The sequence below is a fragment of the Ambystoma mexicanum genome, chromosome 14 (genome assembly GCF_040938575.1).
Source record: "Ambystoma mexicanum isolate Mex_15411 chromosome 14, UKY_AmexF1_1, whole genome shotgun sequence".
Lineage (NCBI taxonomy): Eukaryota > Metazoa > Chordata > Amphibia > Caudata > Ambystomatidae > Ambystoma > Ambystoma mexicanum.
Window position 1 is genome coordinate 540145768 of NC_090940.1, and position 24565 is coordinate 540170332.

Sequence of the window (24565 nt, forward strand, 5' to 3'; positions counted from 1 at the left end):
GAGGTTTCCTAACTTGAATAGGGGCAGAATCTGTAGGAGATTAAATGAGAAGCACAGTTTTGCAGGGCTTGGAGGGACGTGGGGCTCAGCAAAGTAAAACAAAATACCCTGTTACTATGATATATGACAACTCATTTATAACGCATCTGTATACAAGTGTTTCTAGGCGCGAAACATTTGAATGTTAAACAAATGAGACTGCACATCAAATGCTGCAGTAAAACACCACAATCAATGAATGCTCATTCCTCAAATATCTGCGTGGGTTCCAGAATATAGAGGGCTGCTTGCTCGCCCCTATATCTGTCTACGTTGATACAATATCAGCAAAACAAAGGCGGTAGTGGCTGGAAGGTTTAGAATGAATCTTAACCACTGGCATTACTCTGGGCAACCCTCCAGACCATCGTTCTTCCTCTGTCTAAGGTATTATAGAAAGGGGAACGACCATATGGAAATCAGGCTTGTATCCACTCCAAAGGGGGCAGTCCAGCCCAAACTGTTTGGTCATGTCCCTTCTGCACAAAGAACACAAGAATCCTCAGACATGCTTCAGCCTTGTTGGTTGCTGTGGAGTGCATGCTCCCCGAGGCACAAGGGAAGCAGGGAAAGGATGGAGGTGAAGACATGGCTTTACTTCACACGCTAGCTTCACAATACGATCCCACTGGTGTGAGTACCTAGTCAGCTGATGGTGAACCCTGATAACCCACACTTCCATCAAGCCCTCTCAGATCTCTTAACCCCCATGATCCCCCTCATTTTTCTAGATGGCTTCAATTTCTGCCTCTCAGACTTTGACTCTCCCGACCAGATGAAGGGCCTAGAGACACTGCTGATACACACTAGCCGCCGATTCACTCTCGATAATTCCATGTTGGTCTCCTCTCCTCACATGGAAAACCATTCAACGTAGCAGTACCCAAGAAAAACCTAATACCCAGGAACTCGCCACATGCACAGCATTATGAGGTTCCGTGTGTTAAAATCCCTTGCCATATTTTTGCGGCAATGTTAAGGCATGGAACCTGCGGGGGACACCCCACCACCCCTGCATTATTAATATTATTTTTAAAGGAGCGGGGAGACCCCCGCAACTCCTGCTCCCAAAAACCCCAAAAATTATCCCCCCTAAAATATCGCCTATGGCCGTTCCAGACGACCAGATATACAGCGATATTTTTGGTGGGGATAATATGCAGTGATACCCCTTATGAATGAAATGGCCCCTAATCAGAACCACCTTCACAACTCATCACTATACTCTAATCACAAATCAGACCGCTTCACCACCAGTGCCTACATCAGTCATTCAAAACATCAAAGAATGTTGCACGAGGCAGAATGCCATTCCTCCACTTAAACCTTAAAAATCGGCAAAACAAAGTGTCCACAACATAAGTGGAGCACTCCTGAGCTGCTTGCATTTAAAAAATAAAATGCAACACTAAGAAAAAAAATGGTGCACCCAGTACGGCCGTCAAATTAAAAAAAAAAAAAAAAAATGTTAACTCGTCCACTACAAAAGAAAAATCTAGAAATCCTTGAAAACCTTCTGATATCTACATACAACACACCAAAAGACCTTGCAAGAACGCGAAAGACCTCCAGGGAACCAATACACCTTCAAACCCTCTCACCAATCCTTCACAAGCATTAGGCAACAAATTAGTCATTGGTTCCCCTCATATAATCATCAGCTTTCACCAAAATATCAGTGCAACCTCCTCAAACCTTGATGCCACCATTCTCTCCTTAATAAACCTTTCCTCGCACCCGCAGCATATTGCCCTTCGCCACCATTAACCAATAGCAATTTTCCAGGGTACTCAACTGCAAAGCTGTAAACTCCCTGATAGAGACACATGTCTACTGAAAAATACAACTCTTCTGAGGTGTGCGGTCTGAGGTCTCCAAACATTAGGTAACATTTCCCTCCTTTTAGGATGGGTACTTAAAACACTCCCACATGCAGGAGTGTGCATGTAGTAAAAAAGCAACCAACCAACCCTGGCAACTACCATCCATTCTCACAGCTTTTCCCAATCAAATTAACCGCAACTGCAATCATCAATCGAAGACAACAAGCTCCACCATAACCACCAAGTAGGCTTTCGCTCTGGCAGAGGATCCAAATGTATCATTCTAGCTGTAACTGACGATATCAGGAGTCCATATCACTCAAACAGCACCTGTGCCAGGAGTCTGCTCAATGTCTTGATGCTTTTGACATGGTTGATCATGGGATCCACCTCAGCTGCTTCACCATGCAGAAATCCGGAGCACGTATCAACTGGGATTGGATCCTTTCTGCATACGTCCTCTCGAATCAAAAGAAACAGCCTTCCGTTATAGAGTACTGCAGGACTTAATAACATCCCCACTATTCTTAATTTACCTGAAACCACGGGCCGATCTCATTTACTCTTTCAATCTACATTTCTTCACATTCACCAATGACAGCAGATACATGACTTCAGCAAATTTGCATTCAACGCCAAGAAGTATGACTGAAGTCGTAGAATGGGGGAACATGAACAAACTAAAATTCAACCTTGTCAGACCCCAGAACATCGTATTCAACTTGAACGCACTTGACAATGATAATATGTGTCTCTGGCGGTGAAAATCGTATGCGCTTTATGCTATTTTGTCCTTTATATAAAGACATTCAGAGGAACTCATTATTACAAATCTAGGGTACCCAGTCAATGAATCTAAAACATTACAGAATGGTACATTACACTGCGGAAAATAACACAGAAAAACATTGCATACATTAAATAAATATACAAAAAGGATAGTGGGTAAGGGGTTCAAATGGATCGGGATGGGGTGGAGGAGGCGGTATAAGGGTGGAAAAATGGGGGGTTTGGGTGGGGACCCCCAAATATAAAGAAAAAAAATAGAAATTCTGTGTTTGACCGCAGTGAAATGTACCACTCTGTAATGTCCGTTGGTAAAATCACATAACCAAAAATGGATGAAATAAGGAACCATAAATTGCCTCTAATTCACCTATCAACGTGTGTCACCGTGGTCAGATTTTTAACATTGTCATTAACGAGGAGAGAATCTTTTAAAGTTTACAGGTTAATGTTAGTCTGGAAGTTTTATGTATTAATCGTAACTGAGATGTTTATAAAGTGTTATAGAATGTACAAAAATAATGTATAATCAATCATTGTATGTACTGAATTGATCTATTTTTACATGTGCTTTTATGGATTGTTACAATCCGAAATAAAGTGTTTCCTTTTTCGTAATATCACCAAACCACATGATCAACTTCTTCACAAACTAGTGAATAACCCCAAACACATTTGTTCACCTCCCCCTCTCTAGATTTCTGTAATGGAATCCCTTCTTGATATTCCCAGAAACAAATCCCAGGACTCCAGCTTGTCCCAAATATCACAGCGTGCCTTATTTTTGGATTATGTTGTGAGTGGGAAGACTTGGCAGTAATTAGAACCCCTCATTGACTTGCCATGCTACCGAGGACCACATTCAAGCCATTATGTGTTTCACACCACGCCAGACATCAGCGCCTAATTACTGAAAAAAAAATGCATGTAAATAAATGCCAATTGCCCGTATAATATCATTGTCTTCGCTGCTTGAATGCATGCAAGGTTCTGAAAGGCTGCCTGTTAACTTTATGGGAATAAATACATAAGTGACATCTGTGGCCAGGTTTGTTCGCACCCATGGAAACCGATCTATTAGAACGACCTTAACAATATTTTTAATTAAGGCGAGACGAGCTTCTTTACATGGGGCTGAGATATGGGAACACTTCGATGCAAAGCCTTCACCATCCCAGAAAACAATCTCCACAAAGGTCTATTCAGCCTTCCCCGTTCTACCCTCACAAATGCTTTGTAGGAGTAATTTGTGCATGGACAGAATTTATTGATAGTCAAATTGAAACTGGTACTTTACTGGGATAAACTCTGGACCATCCTAATCTAGTAAAATGCAGAGGAGGACTGTGTGATGCATTAGGGCATGCAGCAGGGGCAGAATCTTCAAGATTAAAAAAAAAAAAGAAACTTGCACCATCATGTTAAATCAGCCTACTACGATTGGGTCAGGAACAAAAGTGGAAAGAGCGTATAGATATGACTGCACTTTCAGAATAATATATCACACAACTAAGACCCGTTTCGAACATTATCTCGAAGTGTGGCCCCGTATTGCACGTTCCTTGTTTAAAGACTTAAGAATTGGCATTTTGCCAATTTTGTGTATTTTAAAGAAATGGAATCCTGCCTTATTCGCACTCAGGGAAGAGCCATTGACCAATCAGGTGGCTGGAACAGCAGGCGAGAATATATTTTTTCCACCCGCCGTTCCAGCCAACCGAGGCCCCGGGTGGTGCCATTTGCAACAGGAAATATCTCTCCCTGTTGCCTCCCCAGCCCCATTGGCCCCCAACCAAACCAAACCTCTCCCCCACCTGCTTCCTCCTTCCCCACTTACTTGCAGGGCCGGAACTTCGAGATAGAAATGGAAAAGGGGCTTAGTTCCCTTTCCCTATAGTGGCGGACATCTTTGTTTATTTTTATTTTCCTTCAGAGATTGCCGTTGCTTGTGGCGCCAATCTCAGGAGGAAAAATAAGAGAAAGCCATTCGCTCCCTGGATGAACCCCAGGGTGCAAATTGCTTTCATGCCCCGGCAGGAGGGCGGAAATGGCCGGGCTGAGGCCCTTGCTTCGTTGGGGCCTAGCATGGATCAGGCTGGCGGGACATTACCAGCCATGTCAGCCCTCCCCGCTGGGTCACGAAAGCAATATTCGGCCATATGCCCAGCGTGTAAAAATGCTGATGAGTCTGTCAAACACTTCCACGTTTTTGTGGCCTTATTACAAAGGCATTGTACCAACACAACCTGAAAATGTGTTTAAACGACCATCAGGTGAGGACTCGGACTGAGGCAGAAGTTTTTTTTTAAATACTATGAAACTTGACGTAGTATATGCAGTATTTGTAAATGGCATGGGGCCGCAGGAATGCAATGTTGAAACCCAAGCGGACATGACTATATAATTCCAACATATAAGATGACACGGTCTGATGTGTGATCTGCAGATTTGATTCACAGCAAGGTCAACTCAGCTTTACATCCTGCTGAGGTTGATAAATTAGTACCAACACTGGTTGGGTGATTTTGTATGTATATTTGTTCTATATGGAGCGCTTACGCGTAAGTGCTATATAATAATAACACATCATTATCGTTTGGCCTTAGACGTCTGCTTGCATTCACAGTAATTTGGTAATATGGGCCTATACACGATTTTATTAACCATACATATGGTGATCCATTATTGCATGAAATGTACGTCACTTTACAGTGATATCATAACCATATTTTTCCTAGTGCTATGTGATGCCACTTCCTGTTTTGTCAAGGGTTGAAAGGTCATGTTCCATCACTTCTTTTGATGTCATTTTGGGGTGGAGGTCAAATGACATCCCTTCCTGTGATGTCATCAGAGGTCAAGTGTCGTGTGATGTTACTTCTGCTATCCCTGGCATTTTGGTGAAATTAAGTCCCTGACCAGATACCAAGTAGGGTTTGGACTAAGAAAAATATATTTTTGACTTTGATGATCACCCTTAATTTTAGTTTGTTAGGTAGGGAATTCCCCTCAGATCAGTAGGGCAAGATAGGCGTTTTTTGTTATTTAAATAAACACTCTTGAACATGTCACACACACCTTAGACTTTCTGACTCCTCCATCTGGCTTGCCACAGGGCTTTGAAACTCACTTTCCCAACATGCAGTGGGTTAGCAGCTGAATGATGGTGCATTTTTCTTTGGGATTTAATACTCACTTTCCCAGAATGCAGAATTTCATAGAAAATACATCCCATTTGCTATGGCTTTTAAAACTCACATTCACAGTACGCAGATTTTTCAAACAGCTTTCCAACGCCTACTGTATTCCTAAATGCCAGGGTGTTTCTGGTACCTTTCCACAGTTCCATTATGTAGCTTTACCCATTAACTGTCGTGGAGTCTTTCTTCATCATCTTCTGGCCTCCAGGTCACGAGCCCTACTCAATTACAGATGTAGAATTTGGGTTTGTGGTGTCATTTCAATCTCTCCTCGATGAACAATTGTTTTTTCACCTATTCATCTGCCTTTTCCTACTCCTCTCATCTGTAAGCGTAGGTTTCTCACCTTAGGGTCACCTGGCTCCCATGTGCTTCAGCTTACAGTACAGTTTTCGACCTGGGAGTCTCGCCCGGTCCTTCATATGGCACGGTGTTTGCTGTTTCTTCACCAGATGTCCTTGCCTTGGTACCAAACACCAAGCAGCCTCGCTGACACGAGCATTGCTTGCCAGATTCTTCCTTCACCATCAGCTCTCGGGGCAATGGCTTGCGCCCAGGGACGGTGGCAGGGCCTTTCAACCTTTTCAAATGAAAGGGGCCTCCAGCCTCAGCGGGGGCCACAGCAACTGTCCCCAGGTTGCCAGTAAGCAGTCTTATAGCACGGCAATATATGCCTTTCTATATTACTTTCGTTATGGGGTTTTAAACTTGAGCTTTGCAGAGCTTACAATCTGCGTTTGCTGGAGCCCATCCGGACGTCACTTCCCTTGTGGTATTCAGAAGTGTTATCACCTGGTTGCCTTTTAACACCGGTCCTGCCACATTAGCCCTTTGCTGACAAAGAAGGATTTTGTAGCTTTTAAGCAGGCATTTAGTGTTTCAGTTCCCTACTGGCTGGCCATCTCATGATAATCGGCAAGTTTTAACCTTAATATTTTGCCATTATAATGTATGCACTGCATGGGTGCCTCAGATTGTTTTCGCTCTAAGCAAGAGGGGGCCCTCAACCATCATGTTGAAATTGGCCCCCACACATCTTCAGCCAGGCCTGCTTGTGCAATTTCCCTCTGCCTGCCACTCCTGTGATTGGCCCTGCTCTTTCTCCCCAGGCCAACTTCCTCACAGCAAGTGGACAAGGTCTCTGCCTCTCCCTTCTGAAGCACTTTTTCAAACAGCTGTGGTACCGCTTCCTGCAGGAGCGGATGAGAAGTCAACAAAAAGACTCATCAAGACTCTGTCTGCTCTCATTTTTCGAGGGTGATTCATCACAACTATGAGGAGTCAAGAGTAAGAGCCGGACACAAAGGCGTGATTTTGTGGCTATAAACCTTTATTAACCAAAAGAAGGGTTGGATAAATGCTGATCTTTCCGTACAGCAAAGAGGGGTTTCCCTGTCTCAATAAAACTGACAAAGGGATCAGTCAGGATGGCAAAGTAAAAGACTTCAGTGTCCAAAACTCTAATCTGACCCTCACACTTTAAACAGAATAAAACATGATAGGGTCTATCTTCTTTAACCTAACTTTAAGGCTTTACCTTAGTAGATTAAACACTTATCATATAGCTTCAATGTAATTACTTTTGACTTTTGGTAACCTGTTAAATTCTTCCCCCACTTAAACAGCAATACGGCCGGGATTCAAGCTCATGTCACATGGTTGGGAGGCCAGACACTTAGCCACAACAGCATACAAATTAGTAAGCATGTAGCTCTAAAATATCTTTCATTGATATTCTGCTATACTGGAAATATTTTATTAAAGATTTTTTAGACATAAAAGTGTGCACTAGCCAGCAATGTTAGGCAAATGCTCATTTGTCTGGTTGCCTTAGAAATCAGCATATTTTACCTTCGGATATGATCACTTCCTGTGGCGTTGCTTCCCATTGTGTACGTCACCATCCATCCCCTTTTTTAAGGACTTCTGCCCTGTTCAGGCCAAAGGCCTGGTGTGACTGAGGCTATTGTGGCATTCATCCCCCGGTCCAGCGGCTGGAAGGGGAAATAATGGCCCATCAGCACAAGTTATCAGCCGAGCGAAGCAAGGGCAGATAACGAGGGCTTGGGCCATTATGGGATGAAGGCAATTAGCACCCCAGGATGCCAAAGCGGTAATCCCGGGTGCTAAAAAAAAAACAAAAAAAAAAATCAAGATGGCCACCATGGAAAAGGAAAGCAGGGCTCCGTACGGAGCCCCTCTTCCTTTTCCATGGCTGCCTGTGTGACGCGAAGAGAAGGAGCAGATGCGGTGGCACCGAAATAAGATAAGTAGGGGGTGGAAAAAACAAATGGGACAGAGGGTGGGGGTGAAGATGGTGGCGGGGTATCCGGCCATCAGGCGGGCTTGGAATGCTGGCCTGTACCAGTGGTTGAAGCCCATTTTACTAGCCACCTGATTGGCTGGCTCCCCCAACCAGGGTGCTAATGCCCTATAAAACAACTATGCCAAGAAGTTACCGTGTGGGTAGGAGGGACAAAGAATGGGATAGGCAGAGTGTGTAAAATGCAAGCATTACAAATGTATCAAAGGTTATGTTATGTAGTTAGTTAACTACGAGTAGGCCACTGTTAAATGAGGACTAAAGTTTCTTGTAAGACCTCATGTCCCGTTTTCGATAAACATTGCTGCAATTTCTGTTGAGTGCAGCCCCAAACAGTGTACTGCTTTGCTACACAAACATGGTGCACACACAGAAACATGTGTATAGGCGCGATACAAATGCCATATCATATCATGTTTGGCTTCACCTCACCTCAAACAATCCTTGTTTTTTCACAAGCGCGTTTCCGTCCAGCGTCCAGAAGTAAAGATGCGACTTTCCGCAGGTGACTATAATGTTTGTGTCTGTCGGGTGGAAATCTGCACCAAACACTGCCTCGTTTGAACACTAAAAAACAAAAGACAAAAAAAGGATAGATTTTTAATCAGCTGCCCATAGATTGCATGGGTCAAAGGCAAGAGGCACTAACCCAACATGATTCCTAAAACACAATCATGAATTCCTCTGACGATGGATGTGTGCAAAGTTTAACTGGTATAAGCACATTTTGCAAGTCTGCACCATCCTCGGCCGTGTTGTGACCCATGCAAAAATGAAAAGCACATCAACTAGGGGACTGCTTTCAGAGAAGACAGTCCCTGCACTTGGGTTCCATGGGGCTGCGTGTCCTGTTAAATGAAAGAAGCCCAATTGCCAATTCTATGTTGGGGTTAGTAAAAGCATCACCACTGTGCAGACCACCTGCCTCAATGTCACATACTTTGCTCTTTCATGTTCCTTAAAAACAGGTGGATTCACTTGGGTACAGTGAAATTAGATTAATATAGCCACGGTTTACACGTGTTTCGAGACTCAGATGACACTTCTTCAGGACTGTAATATAACCATAGTCTGCACATGTTTCAAGCCTCAGATGACACTTCTTCAGGACTATAATATAACCACAGTTTACCCCTGTTTTGAGCTTCCCATGGCACTTCTCCAAGCCTAAAAGTTTACAGGTTTAAACAGCTGTTGGTATTGCTGTTACTTAATATGTATGGTGGAGTGCAACTGTTGTTATCAGCACGATGAATCCTTTTGGCTGGCAGCTCTGTAATCCACCATCTTAGAACAAACCCTCTTTTGCAGGAATATGAAAAAACAAGGAAAATGCATTGTGAGGTCTGAGTGCACATATCTAAACATACATTAACATTTATGTGATATATACCCGTTCATGGATGTGATATGTAGCATGATATCTGATGTTATCACGGATACCCAAGTCCCCAGTTAGGTTTCGGAGGCCCATTGCTATTCACATTTCCCTAAAGCTGATTTCTAGCTTCAAGGATAAAGTTACCTTTTATAACTCCCTGTTGCTGCCAGTCGCCCTCACACTCAACCATTGAGTCAGCCTGCCCCCTAGTGGTGGGAACATTAACTTCTCCAAAAGGCTGTTTGGAAACAAACTGTGTATGTAAGTGCTCCACCCAACAAGGGCAATGGGTGAGCATTATTCCAGGAGAAAACCCTCAGTTATGCGCCGGCTACCGGACCCTGAATTTGAATGTTCAGTATTCTGGCCTGTATTCTGGCAATGCTTGGGCAGGGTGGAGAGGGAAGGCAGCAAAAATGGCCTGCCATTGCCTTGAATGCTCTTCTTTCCAGCCCATCAGCTGGTCAAAGAGTCCTCTGGCCACCTGAATACCCAGAATGCAATCTGTCCCAGCCTACAAGGTGCATGGAATATCCAGGACCCCTTATTAAGCTCAGTTTCCAATTGAGCCTTTTGGCCAGAATAAGCAATCCCGGTGCGGAATTCCGCTGAATCAGCAAAATGACCCAAACCTGTATTTTATGCCACTGATAGAAGAGCACTGACGCCCAGTTGAATATGTCAACAGTACACTTCAACTAAAGACAAAAGAAAAGATTAAGGTGAGAAGCAGCATCTGTGCTGACATGTCCTATGCCAGAGGTCTTCAAACTGTCTTTCTGGATATTTTGGACTACAACTCCCACAATGCCACAATGTTGACTATGCTGGCTGGGGCAGATGAGAGTGGTAGTCCAAGATATCTGAAAAGTCAAGGGTTTCAGACCTCTGTACTATGCAAACCTATGCCTGGGAAATTACTAGACACAATGAGTATCCCTAATGGAAAATGGATGGATATACAATACTCGGACACAACCCTACAAATCAATGGATGCAGCCATGCACTAGCTCTGGGGGACTGGGCACAGTTATTCCAAGATGTTCAGAAGCCCTGAACAAGTTTTCAGTGATGGTGGCAGAAATGGTCCATTGTGGAATCGCCACCTTCTCGGTCAGTGGTGAGAACGTCTTGGCTGCCTGTAAAGTAGTGAAATGGTATTGATCAATGCCACCTGAAAACCCCTTTTGCCCTGCCGTCGCCAAAACATGCCCCCACCACTGGATCCAGATAACTGGGCTATTTGAGATGAAAACATGGTGTGACTGCACATTTGCTAAAGAGGATACCTGCCATTCAATCGAGGGTTGGCCACTATTCATGAAGGCCGCATAGTTAATGCACACAAAATGCATTAGTAGCAAACGACGCATACATGAATCGACTGGTGGAATCCCTTATAAGCTCCACACTCTGCTTCCTCCATCTACCGCTGTCCTCCCCTCGTTCGAGGAGCATGGCTTCCTTTACATTTGGATTCATTTCAAGGAGAATGTGTAATGGTTTATTGAGAGGCCACCCTCAACACCGGGAGCTCCTTCCCTCCCCAAGCTAAGTGTCACACAATAAACGTTTAATGTTAGTTCTTTTCTTCAGCCCTATCTCAGCCTCATGTCAGGCCCTTAAAATCCCTCCCCCTAAGCTACCAATGAGCCAGGGTACAGGAAATATATTTATATTGATTTGAATTAGATGTTAAGAAAATCACAGTAAAATGTCAAACACCACTTTATCCGTGGCACAGCACAATAAACTTTTCTCAACATAAATAAACCATACAAGTGAGTTGAAAAGAAGAAAAGAACACAAATCACAATTCCTGACTTTCTATAAATTTCACTTCAGGAAATAATTAAACTGATCAATAAACAAAAACAAATTACATATGGACAGAAAGATTACCCAGTGAAATTACAGTCTATAGTTTTCACTGCACACTGGGGATGAGCTTTAATAATTCACTCTGTGGTGTTCTGTCAAGGGGAATTAATGAAATTCATATTTTTAGTTTAATAGGCTAAGGATCTACACAGTTTCACCCCTGCCCACTATAAAGGGAAAGGATTTAAGGCCAGCATATTCCCCCATTTATTTGGTTACAAAGGGTTAAATTCTACTTACATGGAAAACCTCAGTTTAAAGTTCAGGAAAGTCAGCTGCATGTCGGGACCCTCTGGAAGGACAGGGCAGGGGCTGGGCACTCCACCCTAAAGGATGGCCTCCAGCTCTCCACCACAGGTCCCAGTCAGCGTTTAGGCCTTGCCTGAAATAGACTGCTCCATCCAGAGGCAATCTCTGCAAAATCATGTACTGGCGTTTCCTGGCAGCTGTCAGATGGTAATTTTCAGCAGCTCTCTCGGATGCCAATTGTAGGAGCTCTCCCTTTCTCTCATAGTGCATCCACTTTATATAGCAGCAATGACACCATCAAGCTTACAATCTTGGGAGTACCCTGCAAGGGTTCTCGCACCCAGGATTCGACAGTTACCCATCTCTCTCCTCCCAACTCCAGCCGCTCTCTAGGAATTGGTTTATGAGTCTGGAACAGACATATGGCAACTTTCATTTGCAATCCCCATTTGTTCTCATGTCAAATTTTTGCCAAAAACAAGTTAAGTGGCAAAACCTCTTAACATTACTAGTAACTACCATAATATATATTTCCGATTCAGCTAATCAGGAGGAATTTAATAAAACGGCCGGGTTCACACCATGTTGGCACGGTCGTTTGGCAATTTCCTGCCATTTTTACCTAAAAAGCATAATCATTAGGCGCATGCAATTAATTCCCCACATACCTAATTTTACCCCCTCCTCCAAAACATTTTAATTGATTAGATATTTCAATATTCCCTCGACACGTGTTTCCCCAAGTACATTGGTTCTTCAGGAGGGTGTGAACAATGATTTCATTACATTGTATTCATTCAATACAAAATTCAAAATATCTTAATTTGTGTTCAAAAAGAATTTTGTTAGCATTGATTTGCAGGAACCTTGTGGTTTAGAGATCGGTTTCGTAGATGCCCCTGTTTTCATTCAAAAGTGTTCGAGTTTGCAATCAACGTTACTTCCTTCGAGTTGCATTGCGAGGTTACTCGCAATGGTCTTTTACGATTTCAACTTATGCGATTCAGTGACCGTCCTTCTTTCTGCAATGTTGTTTGGGGCACCTAATTTTACCCCCTCTCCCAGTTCACCAACAATCAAATTCTGAAAATGTTCAGATCAGCCAGAAACTCATATTAGATGGCCATTACAGTTCCCTAAGTCGCAGGTGATGAATTACTTATCACCCAAATCGCCTTGAAATTATCTAAAAATAAAGCATACATGTATACAGCATGATTTGTGATTTCTGGGGAAAAGCAACAATTGTCCCATACCATTTAAAGAAATGGAATCTTCACATGTGTAAATATGAGCGTCCCTTCTTCCAAGCCATTTGGCACTCTGGCACAGCCTGTGACCAGAGGTTTTTATTAGTCTCTTTGAAGTTGGTTGCTTGAAGTTGGCTGCAGCTCGTAAATACCGGGGATGCACCGGCTTGGGCCATATGCTCTGCACAGAAGTGCCTTCAGAGAAAGTCTGGGGGACACTTGGTTTTCAACACCCTTAAGGCAAGACACATTTTATTGCAGTTGTAAACACCACCCCATCACATCACATCTTCTCCAAGTCTCCCGCTGTCTGGAACTTCTTGCATGAGATTGAGGGTGCTCTAGGCATATTCACAGGGAAGCCCTGGTTGAAATAAGGTCAGCAGGACCCCAACCAGGAAGGAAGAAATGTTCTCCTGAGGAGAGTTTTTCCCAGAGAATCTTGAAGGCTTCACCTTGGTGAAAACAGACAGGGTTGCGCCAACTCAAAGGGAAGAGACTTGCGCTGGAAGCGTTACTTTCCCACGGCAAATCTAAAATATTGCAGGACCAGAACCTTAGGATACACTATTAGCCAGATGCTTTCTGCACAGCCAGAGGCTGAGCATGAACATATACTCCTCTTGGAAAGCCCTGGAAACAATGGGACATAGACATACTTGTGCCACAAGCCGGGCCTCAAACTACCCATATTGCCATTAACATTGGCCTGAATCGACCTAAATCTCCAGACTAACAATTCTTCGTTTTCAGTTTCTTACCAAAGACCAGGGATTTGCAACCTTTAGCTCTTCTGATGTTTTGGACTACAGCCCAATCAGCAATAGCCATCCTAGTCAGTGGTCAGAACAATGGGAGTTGTAGTCCAAGAAAATCTGGAGAGTCACAGGTTGCATGCCCCTGCCATAGAGCTATAATCTTTGCTTGTTTGTGAGGAGTACTATTTCCTGTTCAGGGATGGAGGCAGCAATGACGTCTAGCAACTGAGTTGGTTTGTTGCAGCTACAACATCAGTGCCTTGTACTGGCGGGCCTGAGGTGGTCACAAAAGGGAAAAGGATGTCAAATCTACTCATCTAATTTGAGCACCAGTGCTTTCATTTAAAGGGGTGCAATAGCTCTTGTAAGAACAGGGAAGAATTGCATTGTTGGGTGTGTTGTCTAAATAGGGTCTATGATGTCACGTTCATGATTTGTTCCAGCGCAGGCATACAGGTTCTCTTTGGCCCCATATCTATGGATCTCCCAAAGTTGGCTCCACTGGAGGTGGGACTGCTTTAACAAACATCTGGAGTCACTGGTCCTCTGGTGTGTATGTGGCATCATGGGTATACTGTCAGAGTGGTCTATGCTCAGGCCCTAAAGACAAAATGTAACTGAAGACGAGGACCACCTCCTGGTGCCCACGATTGCATCACGGAGATCTGATGGAGACCATGAAAATGGCAGTGGTGCATGAAATAATCCTACATTACATCTGGGTAAGAAGTCCAAGAAATGGAAATACCTAATGGAGCATCCGGAGCTACATGGAGGTGGTGCATGGCTAGGATCACTGAGGTGCATGTGGTGTCTGAGAATGTCATGGTGGAGGGGTGAACCAAAGGCATAACATAAGCCAAGATATGCCCTCTGTCAGCGTGTGCAAGATGTCAAGACGAGTCAGCTTGAGAATCTTTAGTGAGTGGAGAAGTCCCATGTGTGTGCTTTGTTGTGTTTACAAGATAAAATAAAAAGATGATGGTCAGTAGAGCTAGCACGAGGATCGGGCCCACTCAGACCCCTTTATGCTTCGGTTTATTAAGGTACTCAGATGTCAAGATCTCGCTTGGTGGGGTTTAAGCAAACCAAGGCAGGGCGTTCACTCCTGGTTGAGTTTATCTAGCACCTAGATGGGCAAGCAGCCATCTTGGCAATGGTTCAACACGTTTGAATGACTAGGTCTTGATGGGATCAAACTCTACTTGGAATTTAAATGGTTCACTCGAGCTCAATTTGGGAAGGATTTGGATCTAGAAGGACTGGATTGGACAGGCACTACAACCCAGGCTTTGGGTTCAGAGAGTCATCTGAGGAGGCATTATCGCCATTCCCTGAGATAACTGCTATTGTACACTCAGCGGAGGAGTAGGGGGGGCATGGGTAGCGAGCCTCAGAAAAGCACGGGGTTATGAAAAACTTAGTACCATGCCCAGTGATCACGCTCCATTGGTTATGGGAGAGTACTGTGGCTCTCACCAACACCAGGTGACCCCAAGGATCATTTTGCTATTGCTGCACTCAAAGAGGAAGGCACCAACTGGGCAGTATTGCCACAAATGGAACTCGCAGTATGCATGCAGGACAGCAGCTGCCAACTGTCTCTGGGAAACCTGCCCGGTTTAGTAACAGCCTATCGGTGCATCGGCTTCAAAGCTGGAAAGAGAAGCATGAAGAAAGCTAGAAAACACAGCTAGGGGGAAATACTGGGGTCATATGATGGGGTACGCCAATGCGCCCTTGCGCTGTACAAAATTCCTAACTCCGATTACACCGAATATGATGAGCGGGGATGTCCACCGCTCCCCATTAAATGGATAGCAGGGGTGTCCACTGCTTCCATTAGATGGATAGTGGGGGGACAAGAAAGTAAAAAATAAAAAGTAAAATAAAAATAAAAGAACCACCCTGTGACGCCAGCTCCGACCCACATAAGTGGCTGGGAACTGACGCTGCAAGGATAGTGTGGAGTCGGCAGCACACACAGAAGTGTGTCACCAAAATAAGTTGGTTGGAGGGGGGAATCGGGTACAAGGGATGCGCGGAAAAAGTGATGCATGTGATCACTGCGCCTCTCTGTGAAGGATGTCGGCATTTTCCCAGTAGAAATTTTCAGCGGTGCTCTGGGACGTAATTTGGGGGTCGCAGTTGCAACCCCTTAGGTCTCCCTTGCTTCCCCTAAAAAAAAAAAAATGAAAAAAAACTACCTTTTTTAACCAGTGCCATGTGGCTTTGTTTCTGGTGAGGCAGGCTTTCTTGTTCGGACCTCTTAAAAAAAAATTAAAAAAAAAAAAAAAACAGCGGTTACCAAAAGTGTAACACTTTGAGCAGTGACCCACAATAAGAAAGCATAGGAATAACAAATAATTTGTCTCTGTGGAATTCTATACACTAATTGCTAGACTCATTAAAGGTTTACTTCAGGCACACTTCAGGGGGTGAGTCGCCGATTTAGTCTGTTCTTAAAAACCTCAACTCAGCCTTTTATCCTTCTGAGGTCGATAAATGAGTACCAACACAGGTTGGGTGATAGTGTATGCATATTTGTTCTATATAAACCACTTAAGCGTAAGTGCTCTATAGTAACACATAATTATCATTTGGCGTTGGACGTCTGCTTGCATTCACAGTAATTTGGTAATATGGGCCTATACACACTGATATTAAAGATACATATGGTGATCCATTTTGTATGAAATGTATATCACATTATAGTGATATCATAACCATTTTATTTGTAGTGTTCTTGGGAACAATGCTATGGGATGCCACTTCCTGTTTTGCCAAGGGGTGAAAGGCTTGTTGCATCGCTTCCCGTGATGTCATTTCAGGGTGGGGTCAAATGACATCACTTCCTGTGATGTCATCAGAGGTCAAGGGTCGTGTGATATAACGTCTGCTACCCCTGGCATTTTTGGTGAAATTACGTCCCTGGAGGTGCATTGATCACACAGATCCTAAATGTAGCAAGTTACAGTGTGCACGGAAATGGGGAAGGCAGTGAAGCAATGGAGTTGCACATGGGGAATGGACACGCTGGTGTAAACAAAGCAACTCTGTGACACAGTTGCCAGCCTTGCCAGTATCTGGCTATAAAACGAAAAGCAGTAACTCACACCCCATCGTCCCCAGCACACAGGAAAACCGATTTTAATGGCCAGATATAAAAGGATGGACAGGGAACCAAAAGACTTCCTGGAAAAGTTTTTTAAAAGGCCCCATGTTACATCGCACAAGGAAGGGCCTCACCTCGAAAGTTGTGGGGGCTTCCCCCAAAAGACAATTTTGAAAATAATTGGTCCAATAGTGAATTTTAAAGCACATTTGCCCCAATATAGGGATTACAGTTATTTAAACATTACAAAGAATAGGCACATAACATTAGCTATTGGCATACTGGAAGCTTTATAACAAATTCTTTACTTTTAAGTGATGCGAGGCATGAGGAGGGGTGGAAGGAAAGTGATGTGTAAGATGGAGGTTATGAGGAGCAGAAAATCAGGGTACCACACAAAAGGCCTACATGGACATCTCCAGAATCCCCTATAGCTCGTTCCAACACTGAAAACTTGCCACCTTGGAACCTTCCATCACTTTTGACCATTTTAAGGGGAAGCCTTCCTTTTGAGAAATAACCAATTCATGCACGCTTAATGGTTCCAGTACCTTGACTTCCGACAGCCTTTCCTCCTTTTGCCAGTCCCAGACGGAGAGCACGTGATCATTGGAATCATCGACAGTGCACAGGTTGCCCCCTCCATTCTGCAAGAGAGCGTCACATAATTGAACACCAAGACCACTCTTGGGCAAAGCTGGCACAGGTAAAATCCAACATACGCACATTACGTTGCCCGTCTTACCTGCTCCCACATTAGCAGCGCGAGTCTTTACTGTGCCGCCTTTGCAACAAGATCTACATTGTGCCACTGTGGTGGCAGTTTGGTAGAGCATGCCTAGGGTGGGAAGGGGGCATGCGGGGTATTGGTGGTAGTGCGTAATTGAGACGCAGGAAGGGGGCCGAACACGAGAATCAAAAGCTTTTTGGGGAGATATGGCAGTCACAGGCAAAGGGTGAACACAGAGCGGGAGTGCAGAGGCAGAGGACAAAACTTTGGTTAAGGGATCCCCCTTTGAAGTGCAAGAGATGGACAGTGGAGGGGGTAAATGGAGGGGAACTGGCTACGAATGAAGAAATGAGGATGGGTCAAGAGCCCAAAGGAAAAGCTGGCGATGGAAGGGCAGGACAGTAAAGAACTGCAGAGAAGAAAAGGGACCTGCAAGTACATGGAAGTGGACCATAAACTACTGTTCCATGTAACCGTGCAGTCCTATTTCTCCTTTAGACGTTTCTATTCAACCCCCCACCCCAACCCTTTTGCTCCTTTACGTCTATTTTGGGAACTACAAGACCACTCATGATCCTGAGGACTCTTCTGCCCATAATAAGACTTTGGCGACTGACCTCACAGAAAGACTTTGTCGCCTCCCATACATTACGCAACTCTGTTTCCACATTCAAGCAACAAAACATCTGAGCGCAAAACATGAACTCTTCTTTCAGTTCGATATCCAATGGAAAAATTTGATCTAGGGTCCATCTTCTAACGGTCCCCCCTTTGCTGAGCCCGCTAAGAGCATGTCGGCTCCCAGGACGTGAATAACACCTGATAGATAGCAAGGTCCAGAATGCAACTCCCCCCGTATGTAGTTCGCTTCCAAGAACAGAAGCGCCATGTTCTATTCAATAACCAAAAGATGCATTCACACTCACAAATTGCAAATTGTTACTAGAATAGATGTTTGAAGGTGTCATAGTGGTCGGAGATGTCCATCGTCACACCAAGTTCAAAGAAACCTAATAAAGGGGGGGGGGTGTTATACATGTCATAGCTGATTGTTTGATATGCATTTTGTATATATATGTAACTCATGTACGTAATTTGCTCTCTTGCGTCCCTCGAGGTCTAGACATACACGTCGCGGGCGTGAGACCGAGTTGGCCAACTGAGACTTTTGCTTTGCAATAAATCCCTAGCTTTGCGAATACAACCTCGTGTCTGGCGTCTCTATCGTGTGTTGTGACCCGCCTTGTTTCCATAGACGTCAGGGTCCCCTAGGGGCCCCTTTCAGGAGAAGGAGCCGATCAATTTCCAAACCAAGAACTACTGAAGAGTGGAACAATTATCTCCTGGCTAGATTCTCTAGTTCCAGGAACACGCGAGTCAGTGTTTCATGTACTAATGAAAAATAGTCGCATGTTGGTGCCATCCAAATACCACCAGGAAGTGGGAGGGGCGGGAGGATTGAGTTCTGTTTCAAATCAGTACATTGTAATAATTATCTGTATGGGACATAACCAAGCCAACCATCCAAGCATAGACATTAATTGCAAACTCTTATGTTCCCTATTCCAAGAAGAGGGATGACAAAGTGATCATTGCAAAAAACAAGACCAGTACCAAGTGCAGCCAAGCTATGTACTGATCGCCGGCTCCATCAGCAGCGTTTGTTGTGACCATTAACCCTTTTAAACTCTCTTTTTCCTGATCGTTATGGTTATTGTTTAATCTTATGTCACACTCCCATAAAAGGTAATGGTGCCTGTGAACGTGGTAAGAGGGTTCCCTGGGGAAAAGAGGGGCGCATCACTGTGGTCAGTGCAGGAGTCCCACCCACCAGCAGCCCCACCAACCAGCAGCCTCAGGCAGCTCAACATGAAAGCCCCATTACACCAAACCAAGGAGCCCACTGCTGTGCCCCCTTGGCATGTGTGTAAGGATCACCGGGAGACGCATTCAGGGGTCATGTCCATGTCCGTGCTTTACATGCCACAAATAGAGCCTAAAGTACTAACTGCACATATGCCAAGTTGGGAACGTCTAAGGAGGAGGGGTTTTCTGACCAATGGGAGATCTGCTGTGTTCTTTAAGTGGAAAGAGCCGAAACCCTCATAATCAGTTATGCATGGGTTGCGGCAGGCGGCCCTTGCCTACGCAACCTGCTTCCCCTTAGACCATGCCAAGCACTTAGGCAACAGCTCCTTTGTATAGGCCTCCCTTGATTTCCCACAGCAGTGGTTAATATCCAGGAATAAAAGAACACTGGAGATGTCCTTCCTATGGATTTTGCATCTATTGGGACGTAGCCCTTCTAATGTGTACTTCTAGGTTTACGCCTGTTGCCATGGCACCCTTCTGCCAAGACACTGTCCCTTTTTGTGCAGCGGTATACTCTGAGCCGACAAACAAGCCACTAGTCTCTGCCACTAATGAAAGTCTCTGGACACCAGTGCTGCCTCCTCAGAGGAAACCTCCAGCAGCCTGAGCCTCCAACTGATAATAACTGCTGTCCCTCCTGTGAATAGAGATACTGCTTTAATCTTTCAGGGGTAGGCAAGCCACACCAAACCTTGTATTTATGCTTACTTTTCCCAAAGAACCATAGATAGAAAAACTGATCCCAAACATCTTTCTCCTTTTCCAAAGTGCACAAGAAAGCGTTTTCCGTCATAGGCAATATAAACCCAGAATTGCATTAATTTATATTAGGCTGATGCAATACTTACATAGTAGTCAAAATGTCATTTCTGTCTCATACGTGATTTGTATCACTTCCCTTTTCTAACAACTCGGCTACGAGCAAATCATTGGCATGCCACATATTACAACCCTTCATATCCAATTCCCTGCCAGCCCCTTTACCCTTAATTATGTCTGTTTCTCTTGACACTGCTGGACACATGTCTCGCTGAGCCGCCATCCTTGAAGTCTCCCTCTCAGACGAACTGCAGAGGCCTGTTCTACTGTCATGTCACCCGATAGGAATTCTGCTAGATCCATCCTTTGTTATATCCATTTGTACTTTGATCATAGTTCCCAAAAAAATGCTTTAAAAAGTATGCCTTTACAGAACTGCTAATACATACCGCTGCCTTAGCTCCGATGTAAAGACATATCATGCTAAGTGCACTACGAGTTTCAAAGCAGACACAATTGCATTTCTTTTTTTATTGATAGGATTTGCCTGCTTGAAGACAATTTATCATAAGTAATTTCAATGTGTTTAATAATAAAATGTACAGCATGATGATAATCGAGATGAATGGGAATAATGCAATAAGAGGATGTCATAAGTGGACTCTAGATGTATTTTGCAATATATAACTTAATGCAATCCACAAATAGGAGTGCGTATTGTATTTATTAAATGACAAACATCTTTGACGAAAATAGACTTAAAATGTGTAAGGCTTATGACTACGAATTTTTGGTTTAATTACAAGGAAAGTACTTGGTAAAGTCATCCCCATGCTGGTAAACAAGGTGGTTAACTGGGTTTGTGAAGCAGAACGGCCATATGATAAATTATGTGCACCAAAACAGGGCTCCCTCCCATCACTTTGTTTAAGTTTGGAAAGACCTGATTGAAGAACAAGGAACAATAAGGGGATTTAGTGAATTAGGAAATTCAGGGGATTAGTTGTAGAAGCAAACACAAAATTCCATTAAGGGCATTATACAATCCATCAGGAAACATCATCAGGCCAATTTATCGAAGAAACTAGAACTTTAGAAGTCTTCTAAAATATTTATTGAAAATATGTCAACGCAAAACTGCCAAAAAGAAATCTTTATCCAAGAAAATAGTCATAAGAAGAAAGAATTAAGATCCAAAGAGCTCCTATGATATATTCAGGTAATTGTCCAAAATAACTAGATGGCTTGTCTTAATATAGTGCAATGTCCACACAAATGGGGAGAAAATCATAAAAGCAACAAGATGTCATGAAAACCAATTTATGCACCATTCACAAGGACCTCATTGAAGCTTCAAAAATTGGAAATGGTGGGTGTATGAACTTCAGCTGTGTACTGTAGCAACCATACTTTGGTTTCTAAAGGCAAGAGTTTAACAACAACAACAAATTAATGGATACATATTATTTTGGTTTATGATACTTACAGATTTCGAGAAAGCAATGCATGTAACTGCCCGGTCAAAGAACCCCATTCCTATGATATGCAGCGTATTCAACGTAACTGAATCCCAAATTCGCACATGGGGCTGAAGTTGCTGCAAGAAAAAAATGTATGAGCAAAACTTTTTTCAATAATATACATATGTTGTTTCTCAATTTTACAATTTTCAAAGACTTAAAAAATATATTGTTAAGTGAGGATACAGTTTCCTTATAAGATCACTGATTTACTCACACATTTTACACGCATGTTCCCACTCATGCTTGCGTTGCCAGAGTATCACACTGGATGAAAGGCTTGGTCTGAAAGCCAATATATTTTCACTACATTTTCACGACATTCAATGAAGGCTAAAAAAGCTACCTTTTATCATTGATGCATTTGTTTTGAGTTCCAGAAGACACAACAAGGTGTACAGGGATAACACGTAAGATAAGACATTAAAGGGATGGTCTAGTAAAAATTTTTATTTCAAAAATAGATTGGCAACATAAAAAAAAATACTAGCATTCTCCGTTTTAAAACTTCCTATATAAAATTTTGAGCTATTCAAGCTCAAAATTCGCAAAAGCAAGCACATGGGCGCATCCATTTTGTGAAATGGAGGCCCTCCTGTGCTGGCTTTTGCTTTTGCGGCACTAATGAAGGAAAAGCCAGCCAGCTGTAGTAAACAAAGGCTACCGCTGGGTGGCTTTCCCTTCATTAGTGCTGTAGGCGGAGGACGGGGACCGGAGACCAGAGCAGGAAAGCTGCAGCTGAATCTCGGTAAGTGCTATTTATTTTTTTTTTTTAAATAAGCACTAGCTGCGGTTTTTTTTCTAAGTTTTCCAGGCTGAAGGAGCCCGGAAAACTTAGAAATAAAACGGCAGCTTTAAAAACGTTGTATTTATGTTTGCGGTCGCTTTTGAAGCGTAGTGTTTCTACCTGCAGCTGATTTCCCATTTGGGGCTCTCGGGCTCCCCGTGGGGAGCCCGAGAGACCCAAATGGGAAATGCTAAATGCTGCGTTGTCTGCCTAAATCTGCTTTCCCATTTGGGGCTCTCGGGCTCCCCACGGGGAGCCCGAGAGCCCCAAATGGGAAAGCAGATTCAGGCAGAAACAACGCGGTTGTGTTGGAAAACGCTGCGGTTTTTCTTTCCGAGTTTCTCAGGCTCCTCCGAGACGGAGCAGCCTGAGAAACTTGGAAAGAAAAACCGCAGCGTTTTCCAACACAATAACGTTGTATTTATGTTTGCGGTCGCTTCAAAAGCGACCTCAAACATAAATACAACGTTTTTAAAGCTGCGGTTTTATTTCTATGTTTTCCGGGCTCCTCCAGCCCAGAAAACGTAGAAAACAAACCGCAGCTAGTGCTTATTTTTTAAAAAAAAATAAATAGCACTTACCGAGATTCAGCTGCAGCTTTCCTGCTCTGGTCTCCGGTCCCCGTCCTCCACCTACAGCACTAATGAAGGGAAAGCCACCCAGCGGTAGCCTTTGTTTACTACAGCTGGCTGGCTTTTCCTTCATTAGTGCCGCAAAAGCAAAAGCCAGCACACGAGGGCCTCCATTTCACAAAATGGATGCGCCCATGTGCTTGCTTTTGCGAATTTTGAGCTTGAATAGCTCAAAATTTTACATAGGAAGTTTTAAAACGGAGAATGCTAGTATTTTTTTTTTATGTTGCCTATCTATTTTTTAAATAAAATGTTTTACTAGACCATCCCTTTAAGGGCTGGAATGCATGGACTGCACGGCTAACAATGACGTTTATTCCATGATTACACAAGGGTCTGCAAGAAGCAGCCCTCCAGATGATTGGACTTCCATGACCCCTCACCATCGTCTTTGCTGGCTAGGGCTGGCAGGTGGTTTGGGCCAAAGCATGTATAGAGCCGTAGATTGTCGATCCCTGGATTAGAATTATTCGGAATCACACATAATATTTGCCCGCACAGAGTTTTATACTGTGCTAATTTTGCACAGAGAGTAATGCCTATTCTGCTTCTGTATACTGCGGTCCAAAGTGGTGGGAATGTCCTCTTATCTAATAAGAAGCATGCATCACGGATTTAGCCCAGGGCTGCGAGCCAGTGTTAGTTTTTCCTTTTTTTAAAAAAAAAATCTTCATTTCCCTTTACCTCTTTGAATTGTTATTTGTTTAAATCCCTTTCTTCTTAGTACCATTTCCCTCCATCCCCTTCCTTTCCCTCTTTTGACTAACATTTCTTTCCTTCCTTTCTTTTTACTTTGTGTATTTTTCATTCTCTTTCATTCTCTCTGTTCGTGTCCTTTCTTCCATTTTTTGTTCTTCGCTTCACCCTTTGTTTCCTTCCTTTAATCTCCTTCTGTCAGATTGAAAGAACGGAAAGAAAGATGAATGAAAAATAAGACCAAAAAAATGTGCACAGCCTTTGACCGAGGTCCTAGGTCCACAGATTGTGGCTTTTGTGTGTGTGTCTAATGTGAAAACACTTCTGCAAAACTGAAGGTGTACAAAATAAGTGAAGTGAAAAGGAAATAAGTTGTGGAGTTTACACCCCCTCTAATTCACTGTCATCGAAATCAACATTGCGCAAAATAATTGATTTGATCCTGTCCTAGAAATTGCATCAGCGAAATAACCTAAAATTCCCAACATTCCAGAACATTTGTAGCAGATAACCATTAATATTGGGCCTGTGTGTAACCTTTTTTTCATAGTGACTTTTGCCACTGATAAGTGGCCCTTTAATAATCCTCAATTCATGCAAACTGTGCCTGCAAAAAAACTGAGACACACTCGGTGATGGTCAATGGGAGTAAAACATCCTCTGCTTGTTGCTGTAGACCCAGGGTCTCAACCAGTAGATTGCGAGCCACTAGTAGCTCGCCTGAGGCTTCCCAGTAACTCTTTACATCAGACACCAAAATAAG

At 43.5% G+C, this 24565-nt stretch overlaps 1 protein-coding gene across 9 annotated transcripts in view; it reads right to left on the reverse strand.

The window, feature by feature from the left end:
- Nucleotides 1-24565, reverse strand: part of EML1 (EMAP like 1) — an 821887-nt gene that overhangs the window by 107907 nt on the left and 689415 nt on the right. For all 9 annotated transcript variants that reach the window (XM_069637821.1, XM_069637826.1, XM_069637819.1 and 6 more), the window contains 3 exons: nucleotides 21654-21764; nucleotides 17358-17453; nucleotides 8604-8738 (listed from right to left, as the gene is read on the reverse strand). In XM_069637821.1, coding sequence (XP_069493922.1) covers nucleotides 8604-8738; nucleotides 17358-17453; nucleotides 21654-21764 — 342 coding nt within the window. The remainder of the gene's footprint in view (nucleotides 1-8603; nucleotides 8739-17357; nucleotides 17454-21653; nucleotides 21765-24565) is intronic.